The sequence below is a fragment of the Anomalospiza imberbis genome, chromosome Z (assembly GCF_031753505.1).
Source record: "Anomalospiza imberbis isolate Cuckoo-Finch-1a 21T00152 chromosome Z, ASM3175350v1, whole genome shotgun sequence".
In the NCBI taxonomy this organism is placed as follows: Eukaryota; Metazoa; Chordata; class Aves; order Passeriformes; family Viduidae; genus Anomalospiza; species Anomalospiza imberbis.
This window is the reverse complement of record NC_089721.1, coordinates 58,352,878-58,380,309: the sequence shown is the minus strand read 5'-3', so window position 1 is coordinate 58,380,309 and position 27,432 is coordinate 58,352,878. Positions and strand designations below refer to the sequence as shown.

At 47.8% G+C, this 27,432-nt stretch overlaps 1 protein-coding gene across 1 annotated transcript; it reads left to right on the top strand.

The window, feature by feature from the left end:
• Nucleotides 1-399: 399 nt before the first annotated feature.
• Nucleotides 400-27,432, top strand: B4GALT1 (beta-1,4-galactosyltransferase 1). Its single transcript, XM_068176865.1, has 6 exons — nt 400-730; nt 12,870-13,105; nt 20,163-20,350; nt 21,791-21,913; nt 23,412-23,516; nt 24,085-27,432. The coding sequence occupies exons 1-6, from the start codon at nt 457-459 to the stop codon at nt 24,218-24,220; spliced, it is 1,062 nt and encodes a 353-aa protein (XP_068032966.1). The 5' UTR covers nt 400-456; the 3' UTR covers nt 24,221-27,432.

The following is a 27,432-nucleotide window of genomic DNA, read 5'->3' as shown; positions in this document are numbered from 1 at the left end:
AGCTACAGTTTATGTAGAGTTGCTCCAAGCGAAGACAACGTGTAGCCAGCCCTCCAAGGGGCGTGAATACAAACATAGCCCTCGCTGCCCGGCAGCAGCTCGCTGCTGCCGCTTACAGCCTCTGCTACAGGCGAGCGCATCTGGGGGCTTCTACAGCGACCGTTCCAGCATGCTGCCACGGGGCACCATGTAGGAGAGCCAGCCAAGGCGGGATACGTTCACAAGCGCCGGCCGGAGCGGCGCGGGCTCGGGGGACACGGGTGGGAAGCCGGGACGGTAGGAGGATGCCGAAGCCGGGCGGCGCTGGGGGTCTCGCCGGCGCTCCCGGCGGAGGCGGGCGGGGCGCGGGGCTCGGGGCCGCCTCGGAGGGCGGAGCCACCACCGCCCCCGCCCCGTCCCCGTCCCCCGTCGGCGGCGCGGCGCGGGGCGGGCGGCGCTCCCCGCCAGCGCAGCGGCATGAAGGAGCCGTCGCTGCCCGGCACCTCGCTGCAGCGGGCCTGCCGCCTCCTCGTCGCCTTCTGTGCCCTCCACCTCTCGGCCACGCTGCTCTACTACCTGGCGGGCAGCGCTCTGGGGCCCCCGGGCAGCCCCGAGCCGCCGCGCCGCCCGCCGCCCGCCAACCTCTCGCTGCCGCTCTCCCGCCCGTCGCCGCCCGCCGCCCGGGCCCGGTCCCCCCCCGCCGAGCCGTCGCCGCCGCCGGGCCCCTGCCCCGAGCCCTCCCCGCTGCTCGGTAAGTGCCGTCCCGGCAGGGTTTCGGGGGGACGGGCAGGGGCCCCCGCCGCCCCGGCGGAGGAGGCGCGGGCGGGCGCCGCCGGGTCCCCGTGCGCCCGTGGGTGCCCCTCCCGCACGCTCACGATGTGAGCGGGCGCGGTGTGACAGCGGCGCGGCTGCTCTCGCCTGTGCCGCCGGCGGAGGGGGATTGTGGGAGAATCCCCGGGGAGCCGGTGCGCAGGGGAGCGCGGCGCGGATGCTGCCGCAGGCACGGCAGCGGCGAGCGGAGCCTCTTTGCTCTCGGGAAGCGCTCCCACCCCGCCCGGCTAGGTTTCTTTCTGGTTGTCGTCGAGGTTGGGTAATTTCCTCTCGGAACTCTACCCAAAATGCTGCTCTTGCGCAATGCCAAGCTCAGGAGGGCTTTTTGCGATGTGCAGGCTTTTCGCGGCCTTTCTCTGTCCGCGGACATGCTGAATGAGCCGCACGGGTTTAAAATGAGCTGTGAGGCAAGGTCATGAGTGCAGTTATTATGTATCCCAGCGGCGCTTTCCACTGGACATATTTGGTCCTGTGATGCAGTACCGTGATACGTGGCAGCCTGGCGTGTGTTTTATCTTCACTGGAGCTGTGCTCCCCATAGGCCTTTTCCATGACCGCTTGGGTGCTGGAATGCTGGCAGGATCTCGGTGGGTTTGCAGCCTGCTGGTGGTCTCATTTTTACTATGTGATGACCTGGAGCTGTTTTGATCTGCTGATTTTGTGAATAGGCAGAGTTGGGGACAAGGGGAATTTCAGATTTTTTTCGTACCTTTAAAAGGCTCTCCCACCCAACTTGTTGCTTGTAACTGCTGCTCTTGAACAGACTCTCCTGTGCTGTAGGTAGGGTTGATACCATGACCTGCTGGCATCCCAGTTGACAGTAGCCTGGCCACACCTTGGGCCCTTGAGCCTGGGGATAATCTCCTTCATCCATCAAGTGTGCCATTTCAGCACAGGTACCTCTGTTACCAGAGATCACAACAAGGGAAGAGACTTCAGAGAAGCTACCTGTGGTTTTCCGTTTATGTAACGAACAAAAAAATTCATCGCTTCTCGTTGTGCTTGCTGGTCAGCCCTTTATGGATCAATGCATCTGAATTACAAATGACTGTTTTGTTATTTTAGGAAGGTGGTTTTGAGGTCACTAAAAGAAACTGTCCTGTGTTTTGTGTTGCTGTTTTTGATTAGTATCTTTTCCTTTTTTCCCCCTACATCACTTATGTTGAAAGTGGTTGTGCAAGCTTGTCCTCAGAGAGTGGATGTGGGATCCCTTTATGAATTTGGCTTTGCTTTGAATGGTCTCCACTTAGTCTGATCCTGTCAGGAGTGAGTCATGTGGTTTGGAAATGCCTGGAGTTTAGAGAAATGCTCTTAGTGATTCCAAGATTCAAAGTGTTTTTGGAGTTAGTTGCTGAAGGATCATTTAAGATGTTTTAAATCATCTTTGTAACATCTTCAGTGCTGTTCACTGAATCTGCCAAAGGCCATATGAGGCTACTGGTCGTGGTTACAGGTGGTCAAGAGAGCTACAGGGCCATGGAAGAAGTAGCTCCTTACAATAGAGTAGGCAAATGTTTTCTAGCTGTGTTACCTTCAGTACTTGTGGGGTGGTGCAGTCACATGCAGCCTGGCACCATCACAGCATCAAGATTTTTAGCCAGCATGTAGGTGAGAAACTGCTTGTTCTTTTTTCCCCTCTGTTCTTTTCAGATTTTGGTAGCAAACAGCATTTGTTAAACAATTGTATCATGCCTCTCATGTTGGTCAGAGCTGAGTCTGCCCTGCTTAGCACCTCATGTGTCCCAAAGGCCACTGTGAGGAACAGAGGGTGTGCACTTTGTGGGCACTTCTGACTTGTAATTTCATCATCCAGAACTCAGAAATATTCCTTTTTGAGCTCAAAACTCACTTATCAATATGAACATAAAAAACGGGAATTATCCTGTGAGTCCTGTATTCCCAAAGGCACGGGAAGTGCTCTGATGAGAACAGGTAGTTCCAAAAACTCCATTTCCTCAATAAATCGACATTTATTGCAACATACATGATTCTGGGTTTGTTAATTTCCTGCCTGCCCCTCCCCCATCGTTGTTGGGAAGCATGTGATGACTCACACAGGATATGTGTGACTGAACTGCTCAGGCTTTTTGAATGGTAAAATAGCCAGGTACTCATTTCAGAGGCCCAGAGTTTTCTTCCTAGCAGTCTGTAGAGAGTAATTTACAATCCCTGCTGTCTGGCTCTGGAACAAATGCATTAGCTGAATGAGGTTTAATCTTTTACAATAAGCTGCCAAATTTTAAATGTGCTTTTATGGTTCACTTGCTATTATTTATAATTTAAAAGAATAAATCAGGACTGGGGTAATACTATAATTCAGCTTTGAGCTGAAAGTTCTTAAAAACTATGCAATTCTGTAATACAAGACAATATAAGCATTTTGGATTTATGCTCCAGTTTAAAACTGCATGCTAATGAGTATCTTAAATGGGGTATGAGGAAGCAGAACCTGCTTGCTGCAGTAAAATCTCAAGAATTCCAAGAAATTCTGGTTTCTCGGAGAAGCCCAAAAGCAAGTAAATCCAGGTATTTCCTGCAGATGTCCATTCCCCAAATTGTTACATTCTTTAGGAGATGCTGAACAGTATTGTGGTATTGGTTTTGGTTGGTTTTCTTGGGTTTTTTTTTGTTTATTTGTTTTGTGGTTTTTTTTTTTTAATAAAAAATTGCTCTCTAGAAGTAGTATGTGGGTTGGCCTAAGCACTTTCAAACCAGTCAAATGTGTTTCTTCTACCATTTCCATGTGGTTTTTGTATTTTGGTGTTGGGGTAGTTACATGTCTGCTGGTTTAAGGAGGGTATGCACAAAGGGTCAAATTCTTCAGCTGAAAGATCCCTTTCCCAAAGAGCTCATTTCAAAGCAGTAAAAGTCTGTAAAGCAGAATTTCATAGACATGCTTATCTGTATTTCAGGGATGCAATTTTCAAGTCCTTCCCAGGTGAATGCATGTACTTATGGAGGTTATTTTAGAGTACAGCTGTCTCCTTAGCCAGTTCTACCCCCATTTAGACACCGGGTGTGGCTGGGATGGCAAACATAAAAGATGCACTCTTGCCCTTTTTGCCATGAGCATCTTCTGGGAAAGTTCACCCAAATGTGCTAAATATTGCAGTCACGTGTCTGTCTTAATAGCTTTTCATGCCCAGATATAGAATAAGAAAACTGATAACTATGTACACTAGTAATAAACGGATATTCACAAAACGAAAGACTCCCTGGTGTGGGCATGCACACCTTTACCTAGACCAGGTCATCCAACTTGGCATTCAATAAACAATTCCAGGAAAAGAGTATCCAGAACTTCCCTGGGCAACCTGTACCTCACCACTCTCACAGTAAAGAATTTTTTCCTAACATCTGACCTAAACCTGCTGCACTTAAAAGCCATTGCCCCTTATCCTGTCACTATCTTGTCAAAAGTCCCTCTCCAGCTTTGTTTTCTCCCTAGAGCCTTGTCCTCTCCAAGCTGAACAGTCCCAACTCTTTCAGCCTGTCTTCATAGGGAAAGTGCTCCACCCCTCTAATCATCGGAACTCCAGCAGGTCCATGACCTTCCTGTGCTGGGACCCCAGAGCTGGATGCAGGGTTCCAGGTGGGCTCTCACCAGAGCAGAGCAGAGCAGAGGGGCAGAATCCCCTCCCTCCCCTGCTGCCCACGCTGCTTTGGATGCAGCCCAGGACACGTTTGGCTTTCTGGGCTGGGAGTGCCCATGGCTGGGTCATGTCCAGCCTCTCACCCACCAGCACCCCTAAGTCCTGCTCGTGGTTCTTGGGCATACAGGGAAAAGAACTGTTTCTCCAAGATGTCAGAGTTCTGGATATAAACTCGTGCTTCCCACTTCCATGTTAGTGAGGTATGTTTAAAAAAAACAAGGATTGAAAGAAAAATCTCCTTTGGGCAGCTGTCACTCAGGGAGGAGAGGACCTATTACATTGGCTATTTCTTCACTGCACTGCTGATGGCTGTGTAGTCAGTACAAGCAGGTGCTCTAAAGTGTTGATGCTGAAGATAAGTGATGAGGGTTTTCTGATGCTTTGAGGTAGCCTGTAAAATCAGCAGTGATGCTTAGTGTCTGTATTACAGAAATGTTTAGAGGTTATGTGCTGCCTGAGATGGAATAAATAAATAATACAGTTGGAGGTCCTGTATATGTGGACATTTAGTGGGCAGAGGTAGAAGATGTTCTACTGCTGGCAGAATCCTCGCAGGACAAAATTGGGGCAAGAGGGTGAAAACCTAAGAGATGATAAACCCACCATGTTTTAGGAAGAATTCTAGTGCTGACAGTGCTGAAGGGATTTGGGAGGTTTGGCATGCCTGGGATCTGGTCATCCTGTCACAATGGCCACCTGCAGTCATAGGCTCTCATCTTGCTGTGAGTAGTTTCTACCCCAGGAATTGGAAGCCTCTGAATCTGTGGGGTCACTTGCAATACTAGGCAGTGGAGAAAACATTTGCTTTACATGTAGCATCTCCCTTTCCTCTCTCATCTGGACCTGCCTTTTTTTAACCTTTTTTAGATAGCCAGTCTCTGCTCCTTCCTGCCTGCCTGGGTGCTGGAGGCATTGTTCTGCTTACAGAGACAAGATGGGGTTGTGCAGTGTCCCTCTACCACCTTCTTTTGAAAATGTAAAACAGAAATTCAGGGCAGAGCATGGAGAGGGCAGGGGCGGGGGAGATAACACATGAATCAGTTTGCTCAAATTTAAGCTTTCTTGGCTTCAAAAGAGGGTTTGAGAAACTGTTAAACTTCTCCAAAGAATATGCTTAAGATGTTTGGCAGCAGTTAGGGAGCAGACGTGTGATCCTGGCAACACCACGGACAACTCCACAGCTATCTATCTGTGTGGCTGGGAGCACACATCATACCTCTGAAGGACAGGCTTCCTTGGCAGGCAGGGAGCAGCTTCTGTGAGGAAAATATCACTAGCATCCTCTTATCTGGTCAAAGTGGAGGTCAAGGAGTGTTAATTAGGCTCGCACAGTAACTTGGAAAGGTACTGTGCTGTGCTGGAGAGCAGCTGTTTCAGGGACAAAGCACAACAGATGGAGGAGAAAAGGAAAGTTTTCTGTCTCATGCATGTAGTGTTATATGACATGCTTGTTTCTCTGCCAGCATTGATCTGAAGCAATAGCTAGTTTCTTTGGAAATTGGGCCGAGTTTGTGTTTGGAAAGAGACAGATAACTTGCAGCTTCCAAAACTGCACTTGGACGCATAATTCAGTTAAGCTCTTTCACTTTCCTCCTCTGGTGTGGAGCATCTTAGTCTGACTTCATTCAGCAGATAGGGAGCATTGTCCCTGTCTTGAGGGCCATCCTCATTCCAAAAGGGCAGGGTGCTGGCGGTGTACAGTCCTCAGTAGGGAGCTGCTCTAGGTCTGATGGCCTCACATACAAGCAGGAGGTGCTGGGCTCCATGGCTCACCTCCTTTCCTCACCAGAGGACACTACTCTCCAGCCAGCCACTGCTCCGCTCCCTCTTGCACACCCTTCTCTGCAGGGCAGAAGGGGGATTTGGTTCTGGGGATAAACCCAGCCAGTCCACAGCAATACTGCAGTGAGGTGGCCAAAGATTTGGGGTGTTGGAGCATGAGGATGGAGCAGTGTCAATGTTCAGCTTGCTCCTACAGGCTTCCAGCTGAAGTGCAGGGAGCTTGGGGCAGTCCCCAAGCCTCTGCACATGTTTGTCTGAAAGAGTTGCTTTTGTCACCTCCCCCAACTGGGGTGTCACTGGATTTGCTTTGAGGGCAAAGAGACAAGTTACCTGCAAACCTGTCTTGCTGAATTTGGAAGTGGCCCTGTAAAGGCCTTTATGGGATGGGTCCGCACAAACCTTTGTGCTCCAGGGCAGCACACGAAGCAGCAGCCATCTCTCCAGGCATGCAATGCCCTCCTGCTGTCCTGGCCTCCTGTGCTCCCTGACGCCAGCAGCAACCCGTGCTTTTGGGGTGCACCAGCCCTGGCAGAGTTTCAGCCAAACACACACACCTCCACCCCACCTGGCACTCGGTGCTCCCCCACCTATCTGGAGAGTGCACCCCAGCCCCGGGGCAGTGTTGGAATCCAGGTGCACATGCCACAGGCAGGATGGGGTGGGGCACAGGGAGAGGGGCTGCATGGATTGCCTGGTGATTTGGGGCTGCCACTGGCAGAGACATGCCTGAGATGCCACTCGACTCCACACATCCCATCCTGCTGTGTAGTGGGGGGTTTGTGGCTGATGGCTGCTCAGCCTTTTTCTGATCCACATTTGTTTGTTTGTTTGTAGTTTGCTGTTAAGAGAGCCTGGAATTTAATTTTGTGGTGAGTGGGAACAGCTAATAACATGCAGATTGCCTGGCTCAAAGGGAGACAGTTCAAAGCCGCCTCAGTGAGCGTGCACTGGATTTGAGCCATCAAGGAGGACTTTGCTTCTCTCCCAGAAGTACCTTCTATCAACGAGACTGTCTCCCTTTTTTTTTTTTTTTTTGTTCTAAAGATGCCACGTGCTAGTGTCAGTGCTGGGGATTGGGTTAAGAAACTTTTTTCTCTGGCTGTAGTTGCTGATTAATCAGGCAGACCCAATGTTGCCAGCACATGTGATGCATCCTCATTTTTTTCAGCCTGTTTTCCTTTGGGGTCCACAGTTGCAGATGCCAGACCATGTGCAAGCCTGCCCAGGACAGGAGATAAGCCCATCCAGCAGGCTTCCCTTGCCTTGGCGTAGCTAACATCTGTGGGGGTATGCAACTTCACAAGTGTAGATCCAAATGTAGAGCCAAATGAAGTGTATCCCAGCCTTTGGGAGAGCACATTTTTTTGTGACTAGGATATTTCTAGAAAGACTCAAGGAGATTTTCTTTAAACTCTCCGAGGGAAGCAATGGCTGCAGTTAGCAAGAGGCAGCAGCTGCCAGTCAGTTGGCCATTTTGACCAGTGAGTTGCATGCCAGGACACGGCTGCTTTGGAGACCCAGATGGGCAAGGGACATGGGGGCTGCCCCGTCCACCCACCATGGGCTTGAGCCGTGACTTGAGTCTGTCTGGTGCCATCTGAAAAGCTGCTGGCACAGCTTTGAAGTTTAGCTGATGGGAAATTATTTTAATGACCTTAAGAGGAAATTACTGCTTTGCTGAACTGAGGGATGCATCTGCCTGCCTGCCCTGGAGCTGCCATGTGGGGCTGGGGTCCAGCCTTGCTTCACAGCCTGGGGTGGGGGAACTTGTTCTCACATTGTCTGGGGTGGAGCTGATACTGTTTTTACCAGCCAAGACAGGCTTGGTGTGTGGCTGACGGGCCCTTCCTTCCCTTTTCTGTCGGGCTCCTCCAAAGAGAGGGTTGTGTTTTTTTTTTTTTTTTTTTTTTTGTTGTTTTTTTGGTTGTGTTTTTTTTTTCTTTCTCTCTTACAAGCTCTGCTTCTCTTTTCCAGCTTTTCTTTCACATGAGGATTGTCTGAGTGTGGCAGTGTGGGTGTGCACACGGCTCAGCAGATGGATAGCAGCACCCAGCTCTCAGCCAGGGTGATGGAAATGTTCTTTTTAGCTCTGTTTGGGGAGAGCCTTTTTCCAACTCCTGCTATCAGTTTTTGCTTTCATTTTCACTAAACTAAATGTCTGAGATTGATGCCTGTCTTAAAGCATGCAGGTGGATTTTGCTTGTTTTCCCAGTGAAGCTCTCAGGAGGGTGATTCAGATGGCTGGATCACCCTTCCTTCACCTTTCCTTCTCCCAGGGCAGCACTACCTTCCTGAAGAATAGGGTTCCCACAGATCGTCCTGCCTGAGCCCCCCAGGGCTGCCCTTTGTGGCAGCAGCCCTGTTTTGTATCACCTGTTCCCACCTTCTTGGATAGAGTGTGGTGTCGTCCCATTTGTACCCCCTGTAGGGATGCACGAGTACACTTCTGGCCCTGCAAGGCATTGCTGCCTGAGTTTTCCCAACATTTCTAGTATTGGAAGGGTGTTCCTAGGAGCCTCCCTAGATCACTTCCTTTGGTCTAGGGAGGCTAGAGCAGTCTCTAGATTTATTTTAACATCAGGCTGAGTGGATTCTGGGCTGCTTATGTGATGGTCCTCTCATTTTGGCTTAGCAGGATGAGCACCAGGAAGGCTGTGTGCTGGCAGTCTCAGGTGGCAGGAGGTTTAGGTGTTGCGGCAGGCATGGCCATTGGGAAGTGGGGATGGGAAAATCACTGGCACTGTGGGACAGGCTCCTGGGGCTCCAGCACTGAGCTGCCTCTGATTTGTGCAAGCCTCAGTTTTTGCTTTGTGTGAGAAGCTGTGTCCGGTTTGTGATGGCCCCTGGCTTTTCCTGTACACCTTCCCTGGGAGCAGAAATGCTTCTGGGGGTCAGTGGTGAGGGACAGGAGTGGGATTTTTTTGGTGTATCTTTCTCTTACCCTGCCATTGCCAGCTAAAGCCTCCTTTGACAAACTCTGAAATGTTTTGATGTGATGCTGTGCTTTTGTGCTTTTTTGCAAGCTTCCTGCAGTTGCTTATTTATGTTTTTGAGGTCTTCTTTTGCTAAAAATACACAGTGGAGGTTCATAAAGCTGCTGTGTTAGAGCTTTGTGATGCTGAACCCAACAGGCATCTGCCTACAGATGCCGGGCTGCATGGGTGACCAGAGTTGCAAGTCCACACAGCACTGTCATGCCTGTCTGTTTTTAGAAGGGACTCCTTATACAGTGATTCCTATGTCAGGCAGTCAGCTTGAACAGAATCAGAAAAGATTCAGATGGAGTGAATCGAGCTGGAAAGTTTACCTAGTAAACACAGATTGGGACACAGTTTTGACAGGTGGGACAGAACTTGCAGCAGACTTTGCACGTTTTCTTGGCATTGCAGATTACATCCTGAGTCAGCATCCTTGGGAAACAGCAGCCCTACGGCTGGCTGCTTGCTATCCAGGTAGTCAAATTTGAGTGAAAATTATTTAAAGTTAGTAGCTGGAACTATGACTATTAAGCTGTTGGATGGCCTGTTTGTGGATTTGGCTTTAGCCTTGTCCTGCTTGGGAAGTGAACTGAAAGTGTCAATTTGCAGTGGGTGGTATGTTGCTGCTGCTTTGTGTCAGCCACATGGCTTTATGGAGTCAAGTTTGTTTTAGTCGTTCTGTATTTCAAAACAGCTTATTCAGCTTTTTACTGGTTTTGTATTTGGTGATTGTATTAACTGTGTGATTTGTGTCCAGCCTGTCTCAGAGGTGCCTGCCACACATGGATGGCACTGGTGCCTGGGGACTTCTCACTGACCTACGTGTTGGCTGCATCCCTTAGGGCAGTATTTGTGAGAAGGTGTGCTGCCCTTAAAACTGATGCATTAAGCAGGAGGTTGGAGCAGTAGAGATTGTTTCTCACTAATGCCCTTCAAGACTATGAAACTGTTAAATCTCTGCCTTCTGCAGGTTTTTTTTTACAATGAATATGCTTTCTGCTCCCATCTTTTCCTTGCCAATGTTCCAGTCTCCATAAGGCAAGCAAGAGTAAGTGCTGGCAGGATGATATTTCGCCTTGGGGGGCTGCTGGATGCCAGCCAGCAAAATGCTGTTTGCAGTTCCAAATGCTTGTGGCTGTCCTTGCCCAGCTGGAACTCACAAGTCACCAGTGGGAGATTTCCTCTGTAAGTTCACCTAAATGGCAGACTTTCATTTCCTCCTGCCTTACTCTGAGTGGGTTCAAGACATTAAAAGAACCTTTGTTTGTTAAACTAGAAAGCATTCTCCAGTCTGCTGGGGCTCGCAGTCACTTCTTGGGAGCAGCAACTGGGAGAAGAGTCCAGTAACTGGGAACACAGAGCCCAGCTTGTCCCAACAGGAACAGGCTTGTTTGATGGGACAGCAGCCACACCCAGTGCCTGGCAATGGACTAGGCTGGCAGGACCCTGCGAGAGGATATGTTGCTTCTGCCCCTCTGCTTCCTGAAGCATCCCAACAGGTCCTGCTGCTGGCAACCAGGTCCAAGAAGGATGGGAAAATAAAGTCGCTGGGCACAGATGCCCAACATAATCCCGTTTGCTGGATGTGACTGGTTAGGTGAACCATGTCCAGTGCAATGCCCTCTGCTGTTTTAAAATCACAGAAGTGTAGCATCATCCTAGCTCTGAGTACTAGTCTCCTAATGGATGTGACACTGATGGCCACAGGGACGGCTGGGGGAAGTGGGTGTGCAAGTGGGCTGGGGCCAGAGGCTGTTTTGGGGAAATACTTGCCACCATGGTGTGGAAGCAGGCCCCAAATCCAGTGGAAACATGAAATGTGCTGCCTCCCCCTCCTGCCACCTCTGGCCTCACTGATATGATGCCTGTCCCACAGGCACGAGGGTGGCTGTGCCTGGCCACTGATCCTGTCATCACTGAGCCCCAGTCCTGGTCATTCCACTCCGTGTTCCTTCCTGCCCCGGTTCCTCCAATTTTTGCCTCTTCCTCCTGCTGCAGAGCACCTTCTGAGCTCTCCCTGCAAGCCACATTTAGACTTCAGAGCAGGGAGGCTTCGGCCCTGGCACTGCAGCTGCAGGGTAGCATCCACGGGGCCCAATTTATACCATGAGGCAGAGAGGGTGCAGAACCGGGCACAGGTGTCAGTGGTGCTGGGAATTGCTGGAGTGCTGGGAGCGTGGGCAGACTGATCCCAGTGCACCCGGAGTCTGAGAAATCACTGCCTTCTCCTCACGTCTGAGGGAAACTTGCCCATTTAAACAGTGCAAAATGCCGACATCACAAGATCCCTTTGCATCCTGCGACTATGTAGCTGCTATGCAGCAAAGCTTCCCTGCTGCCTCTGGAGGTACACCGAGCATCTCTGCCAGCTTGGCCAGTCTCCTCTTCGTTTTCTCCAGTGTGAATGAGCACAGGTTAGTGAAGCAGCACAACCAAACTACAGTTGCTTCTTCTAAATAACCAGGGAATGAGCCATGAGTCTGGAGAATTATTTGTGCTTTTTTTACTAGTCAGAAATTGTGGAATGCACAAGGTTGGTTGTGATGGCCGCTGCCTTTTTGAGCTCCATAAGTCACTTGTGCTTGTTCTCAAGGGGCACCCCCAGGGCCGTGTACCCTGCCTTGGGGACCTGGGGATCTCTGCCACAAATGTGAGGCAGTAGCATTCCTGAGGTAGGACACTCAAACACATCCAAATGGAGGAGAAGGGGATGGTACAGCAGCCATATCCTTAAGGGGTGATCCTCAGACTGGTATTTAGGGTTGATGCTTTATGCCTTATGCAGGGGGCCCTCAGCAACCCCCCACTGCAGAGTTTGTGCCAAGTGTAGTTTGTTGACTGGCTGGTGCTGGATGCAGGACATGGCAGCAGGAGAGGCCCTTCCTTGGGCTTTTGTGGTGAGTCGCTCCATTGGTGCTGGAGCAGCTGGAAGCAAATAGAAGGGCCCCCCTGGCCATTCTAAAAGCGTTTCTCTGATGCCATCTGGACTTCTCACTTTTAACCTGTTTTTGACACATTGTCAAACCTGCCACTTTTGAAACCATCTGCGGGAATTGCCAACCGGAATGCAAATCTGGATATGGGGTTTTTTAGCATTTCTAGTACAGAACTTCTAATAAATAAATGGCATGTCTACAGAACACTGAAAATATCTCTAAGAAAAAAAAAAAAAAAACAGGAAGGGGATTTTATTCACTTTGCATGTGACTAGCCATAGGTGATTTTGTTGGTAGGAGAGAAGAACTATTTTTGAAGTTCTTGACTCTTGTGCTGCCTGAGGTAGGTGAGAGCCCAGAGGGCAGTACTTTAGGCTGGTTTTGTGGTGCATGTGCCAGTGGGAACACAGCTCTTGGTTGGCCACACAGACTGTAGGATTTGCAGGTCTCAGTGTCAGTGACTCCTCTGGGTTCTGATACCAAGAGGACACATTGTTCGTGAGTTTACTGTGACTTGGTGGTGTGAGATTGCTTTGGGTATGGATGGTTCAAGCTTCAGTACCTCCAAGCACTGATGGGGTTGTGTTTGGACCAAAAGCTCTGTTTCCTAAAAACCAAACTCAACCAAAACCCTAATGTGTGTAAAGGATGTATGCTCAGAGAAGTAGATTGTGTGTGTTAATTTGCTTTGTGTTATGACTCTCTTCCAGTTGGTGCACTACGTGTCGAGTTCTCCCAGCCCGTAAACCTGGAAGAAGTGGCAAGAATAAACCCACAGGTCAAAGCAGGAGGTCGTTTTGCCCCGAGGGACTGTATAGCACTTCAGAAAGTAGCAATAATCATACCATTCAGGAACCGAGAGGAGCACCTGAAGTACTGGCTCTATTACCTGCACCCGATACTCCAAAGGCAGCAACTAGATTATGGAGTATATGTTATCAACCAGGTAAGATGCTAGAGACAAGTTTTTACACAGCTGTCACAACAGTGCCTGTGCCTCTTAAAATAGAGGAATGGTTACTTTACTTTGAAAAGCAATAGGCTGACAGGAAGGTTGTAAGCTTAAAAATAGAAAAAGGAAGAAAAATTTTGCTTCAATGCTTTTGATGGAGAACCTGAGATCCCCACTTCTTCTCAGGTACAATTCACTCTTAAGAGTTTCTGCTTAAAGAAACTACTTGGTGAGGAGGGAAGAATTCCTAATAGCATAACCCAATTAATTACCTCTTTCCAAGTGTCCTTTTTCCCCAGCTGCTGCAGGAATGGCATGCAGAGATTTTTAAGGTGGCAAGTTTGTAGGTAATGCCTAATTTGTCAGTAGATGTGCCATAAATGTGTAGGATTTCACTTTATCAAGCACCTTCTGTTCAAGCTAGTGCACAAGGTCAGGATGGAGAAAACAAAGCTGTGGTAGTGAGGCAGGTAAGTGGTTGTCTTCAGGAGAACAGAAAAGAAACAAGCAATCATGGGGAAGTTCTTAAAGATTTTGGTTTTGGGGCTTTTTTTTCTTGATATCTTGTGGCCTTCAATCTGCCTTTTAAAAAAAGAAAAGCATAAAAATGCACATTTCACTCAGGACAAGCTGTCTTAATTTATAGCATAATGGTGTATAAATAAGTGAGTGTTGTTTGCCCTTGGAAAGGCTAAAAATGTGCAGGCATTTGTATAGGCTGCAGGGTGAAAGGGCAGATGCAATTCTGAGAGACTCAGCAGAGACCACCTTCTGGACAATTGCACTGCAGTTTCTCTCTAGGATATGTATTTTTATCCTATTTTCTCAGCTCAGTAAGAACTGAGATGAAATAACATGCTTCTTTAAGTGTTAACTCCTTAAACTTCTGCTTGGATCAGCTGGTGTGTTTGGGCATATCAAACACCATGAATATTTAAAATAGTCACCCAAGTGATGAATTTCATCACAGACTTGAAAGTAGGGGCAGACTTATCCCGAGAGAGAAAACTGATACTCCATTACTACAATTTCTCTTGCTTTGCTCATTTCCAGGGTGCCAGAGATCAGGACAAAAGAGATTTCTGGGGAATTAGCAGTAGTTCCCCGGCACAGCAGCCAATATGGTTAGGTGTCTGCCTCTTGACTGTGCTTATGACCTGGCAGCCACACTGCTGAGGACACAAGGCATTTCTGCAGCATGTGGACTGGCATGCTGTGCCCTAAAATTGAGCCCTGTAAGGAAACCCATCCTGTGTAAAGCAAGGAGCAGCTGGTGCCGCTGTGGTGCAGCGGTGCAGGGCCAACCACAGCCCTCCATGCTTCGGGCTGCGTTTCCTTGCACATGCAGCATTTGCCTGTGTGAGTTACCACAGGGCTGGCTGAGCCACAGACCCTGCTGGTCAGGAGGTGCAGGTGGTGCCTCCCTGCTCTGAGCACAGCTCGGAAGCGGAAGGGTGGTGTGGCATCCAGCAGTGGTCCTGTGGTGGGGGCTGCTGCTTTCCCAGGCAGGTGTAGTCACCTGCCAGCTGTGAGAGCTGCCTGCATGTGGTCTGGGGCATTGCTTGTGAGAGAGCAACCGCCTCCACTGTGAAGAGCTGGCAGTGCAGCTGGCAGGGGTGTTTCACCATCGGTGGTGCTCCAGGGAGAGGAAGGCAGTGCTGGTGCCCCTAAAGGCAGGCAGTGTCTGAAGCCTGACTGGAGTCCCTGCTGCTGCTGTGATGGTGCATGCTGGCTTGCATTGCCCTGTGTTGCTGGCTACTCCTCTTCTGTGGTCCTGTTCTCCAGCACTAGGGCTGTGTCCTTTACAGTTAACTCTCACAGAAGTATATATGCCATGCTGCAAGTATATATGGCAGGTATATATGCCCTGGCCACACCAAGCAGATATAGGTTAGCGAGTAAGACTACTTAATCTGTAAAATAAGTGTTCTCCTTCTGCATGCCTCTAATAAGTCATGTCTAGAAATAGTGGAGTGGTCAGTGGTAGTAAAACCTCTGGATGCATCTCCCAAGGGTGACTGGGAACACTGAATAGAGAGAGAAGCAGAAAATGTATTAATTCTTCCAGAAGTACAGTAGAAAACAGTCTTATTTCTCTGCTGTCTTGACAATTGCTTTTCTCTTTTTCTTGTCTGTCCTTCCCTTTGCATCTGCCCTCTTTTTTTTATTTTATTTTTCCTTCTAGTGGGGAAATATTACCTTTACTTGTTAATCCTGTCTATATCAAAGCAATCACTGAAGCAAGGAGAATTACTGTGTGATCTGGTTCTTACACGCTGCCTACATGCTCTTCTGTGCTCCGCATCTCATAGAAAGAAAGAGGAGTGCTGAGCCCTGCTACTGCTGCACTGGTAATGTCAAACTTCTTCCTTTCAGCGCAATCTGTTTCTGTCACGAGTCCATTGTGTCTCCACCGTGCTGTTCTTGCGTGCCTGAATGCCTCTGAGTAGGACTTGGCTGAAGTCAGGGGGATGATGTTTGTAAAATGTCCAGCATGTAACAGGAGCCTGTGGAAAATAACGTATTATGTTTCACCTTGCACACTCCACCCCTAGATAAAACCCAAACCCTGTGTGTTGGAGGATTTTTCAGGTAAATCTGAGATGAGGACACATGGCTGGGCACGCTCTGCCCAGGGACGATCAATGCCGCACAAGGGATGAATTTGCAGCGCCTCCCTCAGCCTCACTCACTCCCACCGTTATCCGTGTGTTCTCCCACACCTGTGGCTGTTGCCACGTGGGTGCTCAGGTCTAGAAATTAATCTCGCTGCACTTCAGCCCTTGAAAATGCCCATCCAGCCAGATGAAAGTTTGGGAAAGGGAAGACTTAGCCAATTCCCTGAAAACTGGGCAGTTGTTCAACCATTTTCCAATGGCCCCTGGTGCTATTTGCAGTGTCTTGGTAGTAGTTTTCCTGAGAATTGTGTGTGCATGTGTGTGTGAGATGGCTGGGGCATCACTCTTACTCGTGTTACTTTGCAGGGGGTATCAGGTATGTGGGCAAAAGAGGGACTTGTGCTCAGCTCCTGCTTACCCTTGCAGTGGCAAGGGAGGCAGGTTTCCACTGTGGTTGCTCTCTCCCACTGTCCAGTGTAATTGTGCTGAGGCCTCAAAACACCCTGTGGCAGAGAAACACCAAAGTATCTCCTGATATCTCTCTATGGCTCTGGAAATTTGTTTCTACCTGGTCAAGTCCACTGGAGGAAGGACATCCCCATGGGTATTGTGTGTGTGCTTCAGGCTATCTCAGTGTATCCCTGACTTAGCCAGCAAGCTCCCATTGGAGGCGATGGCTCTCCTCGTTGGCCAGAAACATACATCGTCACCGTTAGCTCCATGATATCTGAAGAGCGTAGGAATCAGGAGAGAGATGCAGCCACATTTCATCTGTGCTCTCTGCAGGAGGAATCACACAGCTGCCTCCTGTATAGACGTGGGAGGCAGAACAAAGTCAGGACATGTGGCTTCTTGCTGGTTTGCAACTCCTTTAGTTTGAGTAACGATTCCAAAAACCTCAAATTTTTCTGTCTAGCACTAAAAAAAAAGGAATCCTCCTTTGGCAGGTCTGGCTGAACAAACTAGATTTGGCTAAGGTAAGGGATGGGAAGTAAAAAAGCCTGCATATTGTTTTGCTCAGGCTGATCATTCACCTCCAGGTACAAGCAGTGTCAGTGTCAGACCTTGGAGGACTGAGGCAGCAATTTGTCCTAGGAGTGACAGAGAGAGTTAATTCAGGAACCAGAAGCAGGTGCTGGGCACCAGCACTGAACTCAGACATGGTTTAAATTTCAGGACAAGAGAACATTGGGACAAAATTTTCAGGAAAAAGAAAATAGAAAAAATGAGCTTGGACTACATATTTTCTGTCTGAAGGCCTAGGAAAGCATGGAGGCTACGTCTAGAGCTTGACTGCATTGGCAAACTAGCAGTCCTCTGTGCGCTGCCTCGCTCTTCAGGATAATGCTCCTCTGTCTGAGCAAATCCAAACAAATCTCTTTCTTTGTGACAAACAGCAGCATTCATGAGATGACAAGCTACCAGGCAGAGGCGAGGGATGGAGGTTTTTCAGTTGTGCTTTACCTGCTTTCTCAAGGGTCACCAGCGGGTACTGCGCTCTGTGCTAACCTGGACGGAAGTTTTCACAGCTCTGGTTTGTTGTTGGGTTGTTTTTCCAAAATGTCGGGGATCAGTCAAGGATTGCAGTATGGGAGTTTTGAGAGATTTGAATCTGAGATACCACAAGCACACCAGTGCTTCCACATTGCCTTAGGTAAAGAAACAGAGCTTCTGCAAAAAGCAAAACCTCTTGTCAGTCTTTTTTTGTTCCAATATATTTTGTTAAAGCCCCACATACCTTCTGGGACAGAAAACCAGCCTCCTGCTGTCACAGCAGTCACAGTTGGTAACAGCCTTGCAAAGTTTGCTGCATGAGCTACATGCTCACTGTAAAGTTAGTAAAAAATGGCTTGTAGAGGGTTCTTTGTTTTCTAGTATAGGTCCTGATTCCCTTCTTCCTAGACTTTTGGATGCCAGAGTGTGAAGCTGTGTGGCCATTTGGGAGGAGAGTGGCAATGCCCACATGAACTGTTTGTGCTGTGTCCTGTCCCTCTCCATGCACAGGGCTCACAGAGCTCTGCCAGGTCCTGTGGGTCCTGTGGGTGAGGTGGCCGGAAGGGTCCTGCATGCTCTTGGTGCAAAACTCTCTGTGCTTTGAGATTTTTTGGGGAGAGGTTTAAAAACAACAGCTCCTTGTAGCACTGTTAATCCCCATGTGTCACCTCTAACTCTTCTGAGTTAGAGGCTACCTGAAGGCTGTGGTTAATTACAGCCGAGTCTCTGCTGGTAACAAAATTGGTGCCCTTTGCCTTGAATTTCATTAGGAAAAGAGCAGCCAAAGGGTATGAAATGAGGCCACTCTCCTAGACTGGCCCCAGCAGTTGCTTTAAGGTGTGAGCACATTGCACTTTGCACCAGCACCAGGATGAGTTCCCCTCAGAACCTTGGAGCCAAGTTTGGGTTTGGTGCTGTGGGACCTGAGGAGTGCTGGGCAGCAGCCTTTGCTGGAAAAGGAAAACCCTCCAATCTCATGACCTCAGCTGGTTCCTCACCCCAGCCTCTTTGTTCCACTTGCCTTCATTTTCTGTACTTGAGTTTTCACTGCTCTTGCTTTATGCATGATGGTGATCATCCACCCACCACCTTATTGTTGTGTGAACCCTTTTGTTTTGGGTGAGGATGCTGAGAATTTGCTCAGATCCTCTTCCATGAAAGCTTACTCCTCCCTGTGAAGTCATTTATGCCCAAGGCAGGTGAGGAATGCTTTTGAAAACTGGTTTGACACTTGCATTTTAAAACCTTCATTTGGAATATACTTGGGGCTGTTTCAAGAACCTGCATTGGCTCTTCAGCAGCAGATCTGTTAATCAGTCTGGATTAAACAGTTACCAAAATTATTGATTATTAACCAGATAAAGCTGTTAGAAAGAGTGTGGTGTTTCAAACTGCTGCTCCTTGGGCACAGTATTTTATCCATCCTTGATTTGCATCCCATGTCGGGTGTGGGTAGTGCAGGTTGGGGGGACAGCTTGCACACTGGAGGAGTCCTTTGTCTTAATACTGCTCAGAGAGTGTGGAGGACTAAAAGTGGAATGGATTTGACAGTCTTTGTTTCCAGGCTGGCAAAAACCTTCAGTCTCTTTGAGCGATGCCCTATGAGTTTCTTTCTACCTGCTCTGTTCCCTTGTACAGGGTTTGGGTTTGAAGCTGCTGCTGCAGAGTGGGGTCTTTGATTGGAAATCCTTACTCTCAAACCACCAGTATTCTGGGGTTTGGGGTATGATCTTATAGCTAAAAAGCTAAAGTACTCAGCAATTTGTAAGCCTGTACTTGTGCTTGAATCCACATGTGCTTTTGAAGTGTTTTTGCCTGAAAAAGGCTTGACAGGTTCTCCTCAAGTGCTTCATTACTTGAGGAGGAAAGAGGAGATTTTCCTGCCCTGCTTTTTGCCAGTCCCTTCATTAGCTGTGCTTGCCCTGGGATAAATATGCCCTGCTGTAGTGTCAGCTCTTTTCAAGCCCTTCCCGTCATGGTGAGAGCCTTCCTGATTGCATTTTCCCATCAGTGGCCCCCAGGACAGATGAACAGTGGTGGAAGAGCACCAACTAAGGGGATGCTGCCACTGTGGTGGCAGCATCCATCTCTCAAGCTGTAGCCCTTTCAGGAAGCAGTTCATGCTGGCCTGCCATGCAATAACCAAGGCTGTGTGTCACAGCCATGTGCCAAACCTGCTGCCCAGGGCCCAGGGAGCATCCTACTCCTCTGCATTCATGGCTGCTCAGGGCTTGGCAGAAGGTCAGAAATGAGCAGCAAAGCATCAGACCTTGGCTCCTGGTGCCATCTCGTGCTTTGCAAATCAGGTCTGGCATGTGATCACACATTGCTCAGCAGTGGCTGTGCCACAGTCTCAGAGCCATGTTGTGGCAAAGCTTAGGAAGAGGATGCTGAAATTCTTGCCACAGAAATGTTTTGGTGCATGGTCCTGGTCATGGCTGCAAGCTAACGCACTACCAATGTTTCTCTCTGTAGCAAGAGTCCCTTCTTCCAGAAGAGCTCACCTCTTTTTGCTTTTCTCTGCTGCTTCAGGAAGCCCCACCTGCTTGCCCTGTATAAGAAAATTCAGTCCTTCAATGCCTGTGCATAGAGTGGGACATAGGGACTGCTTACTATCATATCAAACCTGCCCTCTTGGGGGCTCGTACCAAGAGATGGGAGCTGAGCTGGGTCTAGCCTTTCCTCAGCCATTTTTCTTGCCTCCACGGTTTGCAGCTGTCCCAGGTGTCATTGTCCCACAGGCAGCATTTAGGGTCACTGGAGGTCTGCTGCAAACATGCCATGGGTGCTGCAAAGGCAGTGCTTGGGTTCAAGCTCAGTCCATCATCAGGCATGTCAGCCCAAAGCAGCAACACTGGCATCTGGCAACAGGTAAGAAACTGCTGATGTCAACTGTCATATTTAACTCACTTAACTGTTTGGTTTTTTTTTTAAATTAGGATGGAGAAGAAGAATTTAACCGTGCTAAACTGCTGAATATTGGATTTGCAGAGGCCTTGAAGGAATATGACTATGATTGCTTTGTGTTTAGTGATGTAGACCTCATCCCAATGGATGACAGGAACACCTACAAATGTTACAGCCAGCCACGGCACCTCTCTGTATCCATGGATAAATTTGGATTTCGGTGAGACACCTTTTGAAGTGGCATCTGTTTCCTAATACCATTGCCAGCCTAGCAGGGCAGGCGCAGTGTTAAACATCCCCGCCTACCACTGAAAGCATGGGAAAGCATCTCTCCCAAAAGCCTGTCTTAACGTGCACAGCTCTGCATGGAGCGGGTGGCTGCAGGGGAGAAAGGCGGAGAAATGCAGCTGAGCAGTTTATTAAAATTCACAGCTTCTGGAAGGTGAAACGAAGGGTGAGGAGGAGCTAAGCAGCCTTCGTTTTGCAGATGCCCACATATCCCTTCTTGTGTTTCAGTCTGAAAGCTGGGAGACAGCTAGTCTTTCCACCCAGTCTGAAAAGTGAGACACTCTTACACAGTGAGAATTATGTGCAGCTTTAAAAAGACTGCATCAGACACTATTTTAAGAGCAAGACAAAAATTTTTTGGCTGTTTGGTTTTATGCCACTGAGAGAACTGCCCTAGTACATGAGAGCAGCAGACAGCGAAACTTCTTGCAGCATACATTTGGGTTCAGCAACCTGTTCTGAATGAAAACATGTCTTGCTTTTCCTTTCTGTTTTTTTTTTTTTTTCCCTGTCCCAAATCCCTAAGGAGGAGTTTAAAAGTTCATCTATAAAGTGAAGACTGGTCATGACCCTGTGGTGGCCAGTAGTGCTAAAGCTATAGCACTGGTGGTGTTGGCAGGGTCTCTACATGTCTCCACTCCTGACCCAAGCCCTGCTTGGAGCAGGATTGCCACAGGCACTGCAGCAGCTGCAGTTCTTTCTTGCACAGAGGTGAAACTTAAAACAGAAATGCATGGCCCTGGGGATTTCTCCGCTTGTTAAAGCAGAGACAAGTCTGCACTAGGTCCTGGTGATCCCTATGTGGACCCTCTCCTTATGCTCTGGGTCTGAATTTCATCTGTCCCCTATCTCCTGGTAATTGTCCCGTTTCAGGTGGGAGCTGGTTGGCAGTATGCAAGGTCACACTGCCAGCTCAGTTTTGGGCTGCAGACTTCATTCTGGGGCACTGAGGAGTGTGGAGGTGAGTGGTAGAGCTGCAGGAGGAGAAGGCTTTGTGGCACATCCAATGCGCCTGTCTGAGCTGTCTGAGCTCGTGCGACTCCTGTGGCATTCATGTCACCTTCGGTGAGGTGATAGGCATTTCTGCCTGTCCTTTGAGGATAGCGTACTGCTTAGTAAAAGGCTGCAGCTACTTCCAGTTGCAAAATACTTCTCAGATATATTTGGGACTGAGCCTACCAGTTCCCTCTCCCTCAGCTGAGTCCAGAGTACCACAACACATGGCTGCTTCCTATGGCAGGAAGGTGCCTTGCAGTGGGTGCTGGCTGTGTGTGGGCTGGGTAAAGGGTGGCAGCAAGCCCTTTTCAGGCAGGCAGGCTGCCCCTTGGCTAACACCTCTTCTCCTCTAATATGCTCTTTTCTCTGCTTCCAGGTTGCCTTACAATCAGTATTTTGGAGGTGTGTCTGCCTTGAGCAAAGAACAGTTCACAAAGATCAATGGGTTCCCAAACAATTACTGGGGCTGGGGTGGTGAAGATGATGACATTTATAACAGGTAAATAATTTTTCCTCCTTGGCACCCTGGGGTGCATTCAGGGTGGGGATGAACACAGACCTGCTGCTCTCACCTGAATGTGGGGGGAGATGGGGTGTCTCCAGGCAGGAGGTGAAGGTGGTGTGTGGGCAACCTGCTGGCTCAGTGAGAGCTTGTTCCTTCCTGCTGGGTTTCTCACCCATTTCTCAGCTCCCAGGGTGCAGTGGGAAGGGCCTCTAATTGGAAAAGTCACACCCCAACCCCCTCCCCCTGCCATTGTTCTTTCTACCTATAGCCTCACCAGCATCCACACCAGTGCACTGGCTGGAGCAGTGTGTTTCTGGGTCTCCCAGCACTGGCTCAAAGAAGGGGATTCAGGACATGCAGCTGAAGGTGGATGAGACCTTAACCCACCTTGCCCAATGCAACCCAAGATTTGTTTGGGTCTGCAGCCTTGTAGCAGATCCCTTTGCTCCCAGAAGAGTTCCATTTGTCAGGCTGTCTGTATAATGCTGCGAGCCATGTAAGCTTGACTGGAAGGAAGCTGAGCAAGGCTCAGAAGTGCAGGAGAGGATGAAGGTGTACTCACAAGGGCAGGCTGGGAAGAGCAGGGCAAAGGACGAACGTGCTACCTTGCAGCTTAACATATCCACAGCATTCACTGAGAGAAATCATCATGAGGGCCTTGTATTTGGAGACCTTCTTCATGTTTCTTGGTAACAAAACTACTCTGTGATCTTTTCTCTGGGATTTCTGAGCTCTTCTAGGCTTCAGGAAAGGTGTTTTAAAAAAAATTGTACCTTCCTGAGGTTTTACACTTCTGTAAAAAACTAAGAGAGGGACAGCTTTCCAATAGGACATTCAGAGCAAGGTGGCTGTCCTTTCTTTTTGGGGCACTTGGGTTTTGAGGAACAGAAGATGCCACACAGAAATGAAAAGGGAGAGGCAAAGAAGAAATCAAGTACTTTTTCATCACTGATATCCATGAAAAAACACTGCAGGTGCTTTGTAGAGAGCATACCAACAAAGACAGGCTGTCCCTCACCCAGTAGGTCCCAGCTGGGACCACTGTGACACTGACCATGTGTTTCCTTTATGCTGTTTCACCACCATTCACTTCAGTTTCCCCCAACACTGCAGCATTCACGTCACAAGAAATAAGTGCTCCTCTGGCTCCTATCCAGATGGGTTAAAAACTAGGTGACTCCCACTCAAATTCGAGTCTACAGCCTGGACCAGGGTTAACGTGGCATTGGGTGCTGTTTAAAGAAGATGGAGGTGTAAGTGAGGGTGTGGTGAACTATCTTGGTGTTGGCAGGGGGAAGTCTCTACTCTGCACGATACTGTCTGTGTGGAAAAGGACTGTCTTTTCTTCCTTCTGTTGGCAAGCTTGGAAGTGCATTAGTAACATCCCCCACAAAAAAAAAAAAAAAAAGTAGGTAAAACCAGTGGTTGTTTGTGGAAGGTGCAGCAGAGCATCCCACATCCGCCAGGTGTTTAATGTACTTGCTTTCTACAGGCTGGTGTTTAAAGGCATGGGGATATCCCGTCCGGATGCGGTCATTGGGAAGTGCAGAATGATCCGGCATTCCCGGGACAGGAAGAACGAACCCAACCCTGAGAGGTGTGTCTCACCCTTTCCCACAGCAGGTGTAGGGGTGCCTCCTGCCCTTGCTGCTCCGACTGCTTGGCTTTCTCTTTGCTGGGCACAAAGGTCCAGTGTGGAAAGGCTGCAGCATCTCCTCACTGACTGAGCTCTCTCTGTAAGCGGCCACCTTCCCCTTGCCAGTTTATTATCTGTTTATAGACCATTTCCCCAACATTGCACTATGGCACGACGGCCTCTCCTCTTTTTTATTTCTTAAACCAAGAAAATTAGATTCTGAGCAATTGTTTCCAGCTTGTCTTTGGGATACAAACCTTTGCTCTAGTGCAGAGCTGGAAAACGACCTGTGTGATGTAAAAGCTTGGCTGCTTCTTCCTAGCTAAGATTTGACCCCATAGGAATGCATTGGCCCATTGCTCAGGCTGGCCAAATCTGGGAGTTTATAGCACCGATACTCAGGTTTTTCTTGAAACACCTGCAATGCTGCCTGAGAGGCATGCAAAGATCAGATTGTTTAAACATTTTTTTCTTCTTTCTTTGTTGTCTCCTCCCTCTCCCCCACTTTTTTTTCCTTCCCCTCCTGCAGGTTTGACCGAATTGCTCACACACGAGAGACAATGAATTCTGATGGCTTAAATACACTATCCTACAAGGTGTTAAGAACTGATAAGTACCCTCTGTATACAAAGATCACAGTGGACATTGGCTCCCCCAATAGCTAACATCAGAGACACAACAGAGACTTGCCTATATTGCCCAGGATATCTGGTCTCACTGATGCATTATATGTGCTGGTTTTATAAGAGTTGCAGTGAACCAAAAAAAAAGGCCTCTTTTGGCATGCCAAAGTGTCTCCAAATTGGTTGGACAAGTGCTTTTTAAAATTTTTTTTAAAGTTTCAAACTTGACTTTACACAACTTTCTAGCTCTCTGTTGTTTTTTAAGTCCAGAAGCTGTACATACGAGTTGTAAATAGTTACTTTGCCAGAAATTGTTGAATCTGATCTATTTGCTGCGGTAGTCCCCATGTTGAATTAATAGCTGGACTCAAATTTTTCTGATTACGACTGTGATGTATCAACAGTTACTGCCCATGATATTTGGTATTTTGAAAGAGGTGTGTGCAGGCATTCTTTTTAATTCATTCCTGGTTTTACTTTATGAAGGACTGTAAAATGCTGCTAAAATTGTCCAAGTTTACGCTTTGTATTAGATTTTTTTTAAATGGAGACAGCATAATACAACATTTTTCTCAGTGACCAAAACAAACATCTCCTCTATGTGCAGAGCAGGTGTTGAACAATCAAGTCTGGATTCAATGAATGTCATTATTTCTTTTAGACTCAAAGGAGGCTTTGAGTGAGATGAGACAGTTTGCCAGAATTTGTGGGTAAGCTCCCTGGATAGGGTGGGAAGCTATACAGATGACCTCTCTAAAAACTGCTGGCTTCAGATAACCTTACTTCTGGATATGATAAAGATTATTTGCTTCAGCACAACACCACCTGGGATTTTTTTGGGGGGTAGAGGAGTTCAGAGAGGGGTTTGTGGTGCTGATCTGTCTTTTGGGTTCATTTTTTTCCATGAAGTAGAGATTAATTTAATTGCACAAATAAATTATGGCCTTAACATTTGCTAACACTTGTTAGCAGTGGTAGGAGGTTACCACGCTATTTAAGCATCATCTGAAGCTTCCTAAAACCAAAATTTTCTTTTGCAAGGTTGTGCATAAAACTTGAAATATTTTATTACTTTTCCTGTTGTTGTAACATTTTAATAACTTTTAAAAGTAACTTGTGTATCATAAGCAGTATATTTAATACCAGATTAAAGTAGGGTGCAGTGTAATAGGATGTGATTCAAAGCCTCCTTTATCTTTAGACTAGTAGGCTTTTTATGTGCGTCATTATATATAAGCCATGTATTTTATTTGCTCTGTGTATTTGTCTATTAAATCTCCTGCGGTGCTGAGATATTCACAGCAGGGCTGACATCCAAAATGATTTTTCTTTGCCTAAAGCCTGTTTGCAATGTGTGTCCTCTATCTGGAACCTCCCTTCTGATTGTCTCAGGCTTGAGGAGCATGCACATTCTGCAGTACTATTTTCTGTCAGTGCACCAGGGCACCACCTGTACAGACCCTGCTTTTCCTCCCCTTGACGTGTATGTATGAAAGCCTCAAGCGCTGACACCCAGGGAGCTGGTTTAAGTAATTTAAAGCTCTTAGCCAGAACTCAGAACTGAATTCCTTCTGGTGAGTATTTGCCACCAGCTCTGACCACAGCAATTTGCACTTCCTTGGCCTGTGCTGAAGGTTGTTAAAATCAGGGACATTTTGTTGTATTGGGGATCATCTTCAGCACTGCCTTTTTTTTTTTTTTTTTTTTTCCCTTTGTTTGGTTTAGTTTGTTTTTTTTGTTACATTTTTTGAGACCTGAAGGTTTTGCTGAACCCTTGCACTGCAGGGGTGGGATCCTGCAGGGACCAGGGAACAGTGCATTTCTTCTTAAGCCAGCAGTGGCTCACAGGATGCATAGGGACTTTAATTTACTAGATGCCTTTTCAGTCTCACTTTGGAAAAGTCTTCACCTCCTTTGGTTCAAAGCTCTTTCTGGCTAGGCTTGCTGCTCCAGTCACGGTGGGAGCTGTGGAAAGATGGTCTTGCATGGAGCAGGAGCAAAGTGCAAGGAAGGAGGCTTGTAGTTAAGAGCTTATCCCTTGTATTTATCATTGAATATTAAAAAAACCCCAAACAATATAATAGTCCTTATGGCAGATCAGGCTCCAGGTCTTAAAGATGCAAAGGAGTACAAGATTATGTGTTTTACAGAAATCAGGTCAAATGTCTCCCTGTAAAACATTGGCGTGGGTGTAGTCTGTAGGAATAATGGAGACACAGGAGAGGACTATTTTTTATTTTTCTTATAAAGCTGCCTTAGAAGGAGGGCTCCACTTCCACAGCTAGCAGCAGATAACCAAAAACTTACGAAGGCTGCACGTCAAAATGCCATGTCTTTGCAGAGAGCACGTCGGTTTTGCGCTAAGCCTTTTGTAAGTCAAAGAGTTGGGATCTTCTGCTGTAGTGGTGTGTGTCTGCTATCAGGTGGGTGGGGGAGATGCTGGCAGCATTCCTTGCAGTGAGATTCTTGGATGGTTAGAAAAAAGTTAGTGCAACAACACATTGTTCGGCTGTATGTTGAAATTACTCAATGTCATGGAGGTGGGATGAGTGCTTGTTTCTGGCTGTTGTGATCAAGCATTTCTACAACATGTGCCTTGAAAGAGGGAAGAAATGGAAACTGGAAAGTCAGGAAACCTGAAAACCCTTTTCAGCAGATACTAGTAGTGCAAGAAGCTGCTGCCTAGTTTCTCTTCCACTGCTAAAGCCACAAGCCATGGTAAAGAACTGAAGCCACCTTTTGTAGCTCATGTTGCCCTTTGGTGCTGACCTGTGATTTCTAGATCTCATTGTCTCTGTGTAAAATGTATCAGTCAAACTCATTAAATGCTCTTGACTTGACCTGGCCATGAAATTTCTCTCCCTGGGATTTTCAGGGGCCACATCTACAAACACTGATGTTGCACCAAAGCCAATTCCGACTGTGTCCTATGGTGGGTGGTGTTTTTTTCCTCTCCCCTACTGGTGAAAACACTCAAAGTGATGCTGATTGCAGCTAATGGTTGAAACCCAGAAAAACAGCTTCAAAGAAAATGCTAATGCTTGGATTCTTTGGGATGACTGACTGCTTGTTAGCATGAGGGAGGGTCCTGATATGCTGCTTTTCCCCAGTACACTACTTGTATACTGGCCTGCCTTTGGGTTTCCTGTAGATGGTTTTGCCTTTGCATTCTTATAATTTATATATCAAGGGATGTGTAATCAAATGTGTATTCTTTACTATTGATGTCAAATAAAAATATTTTCAGTTACAAC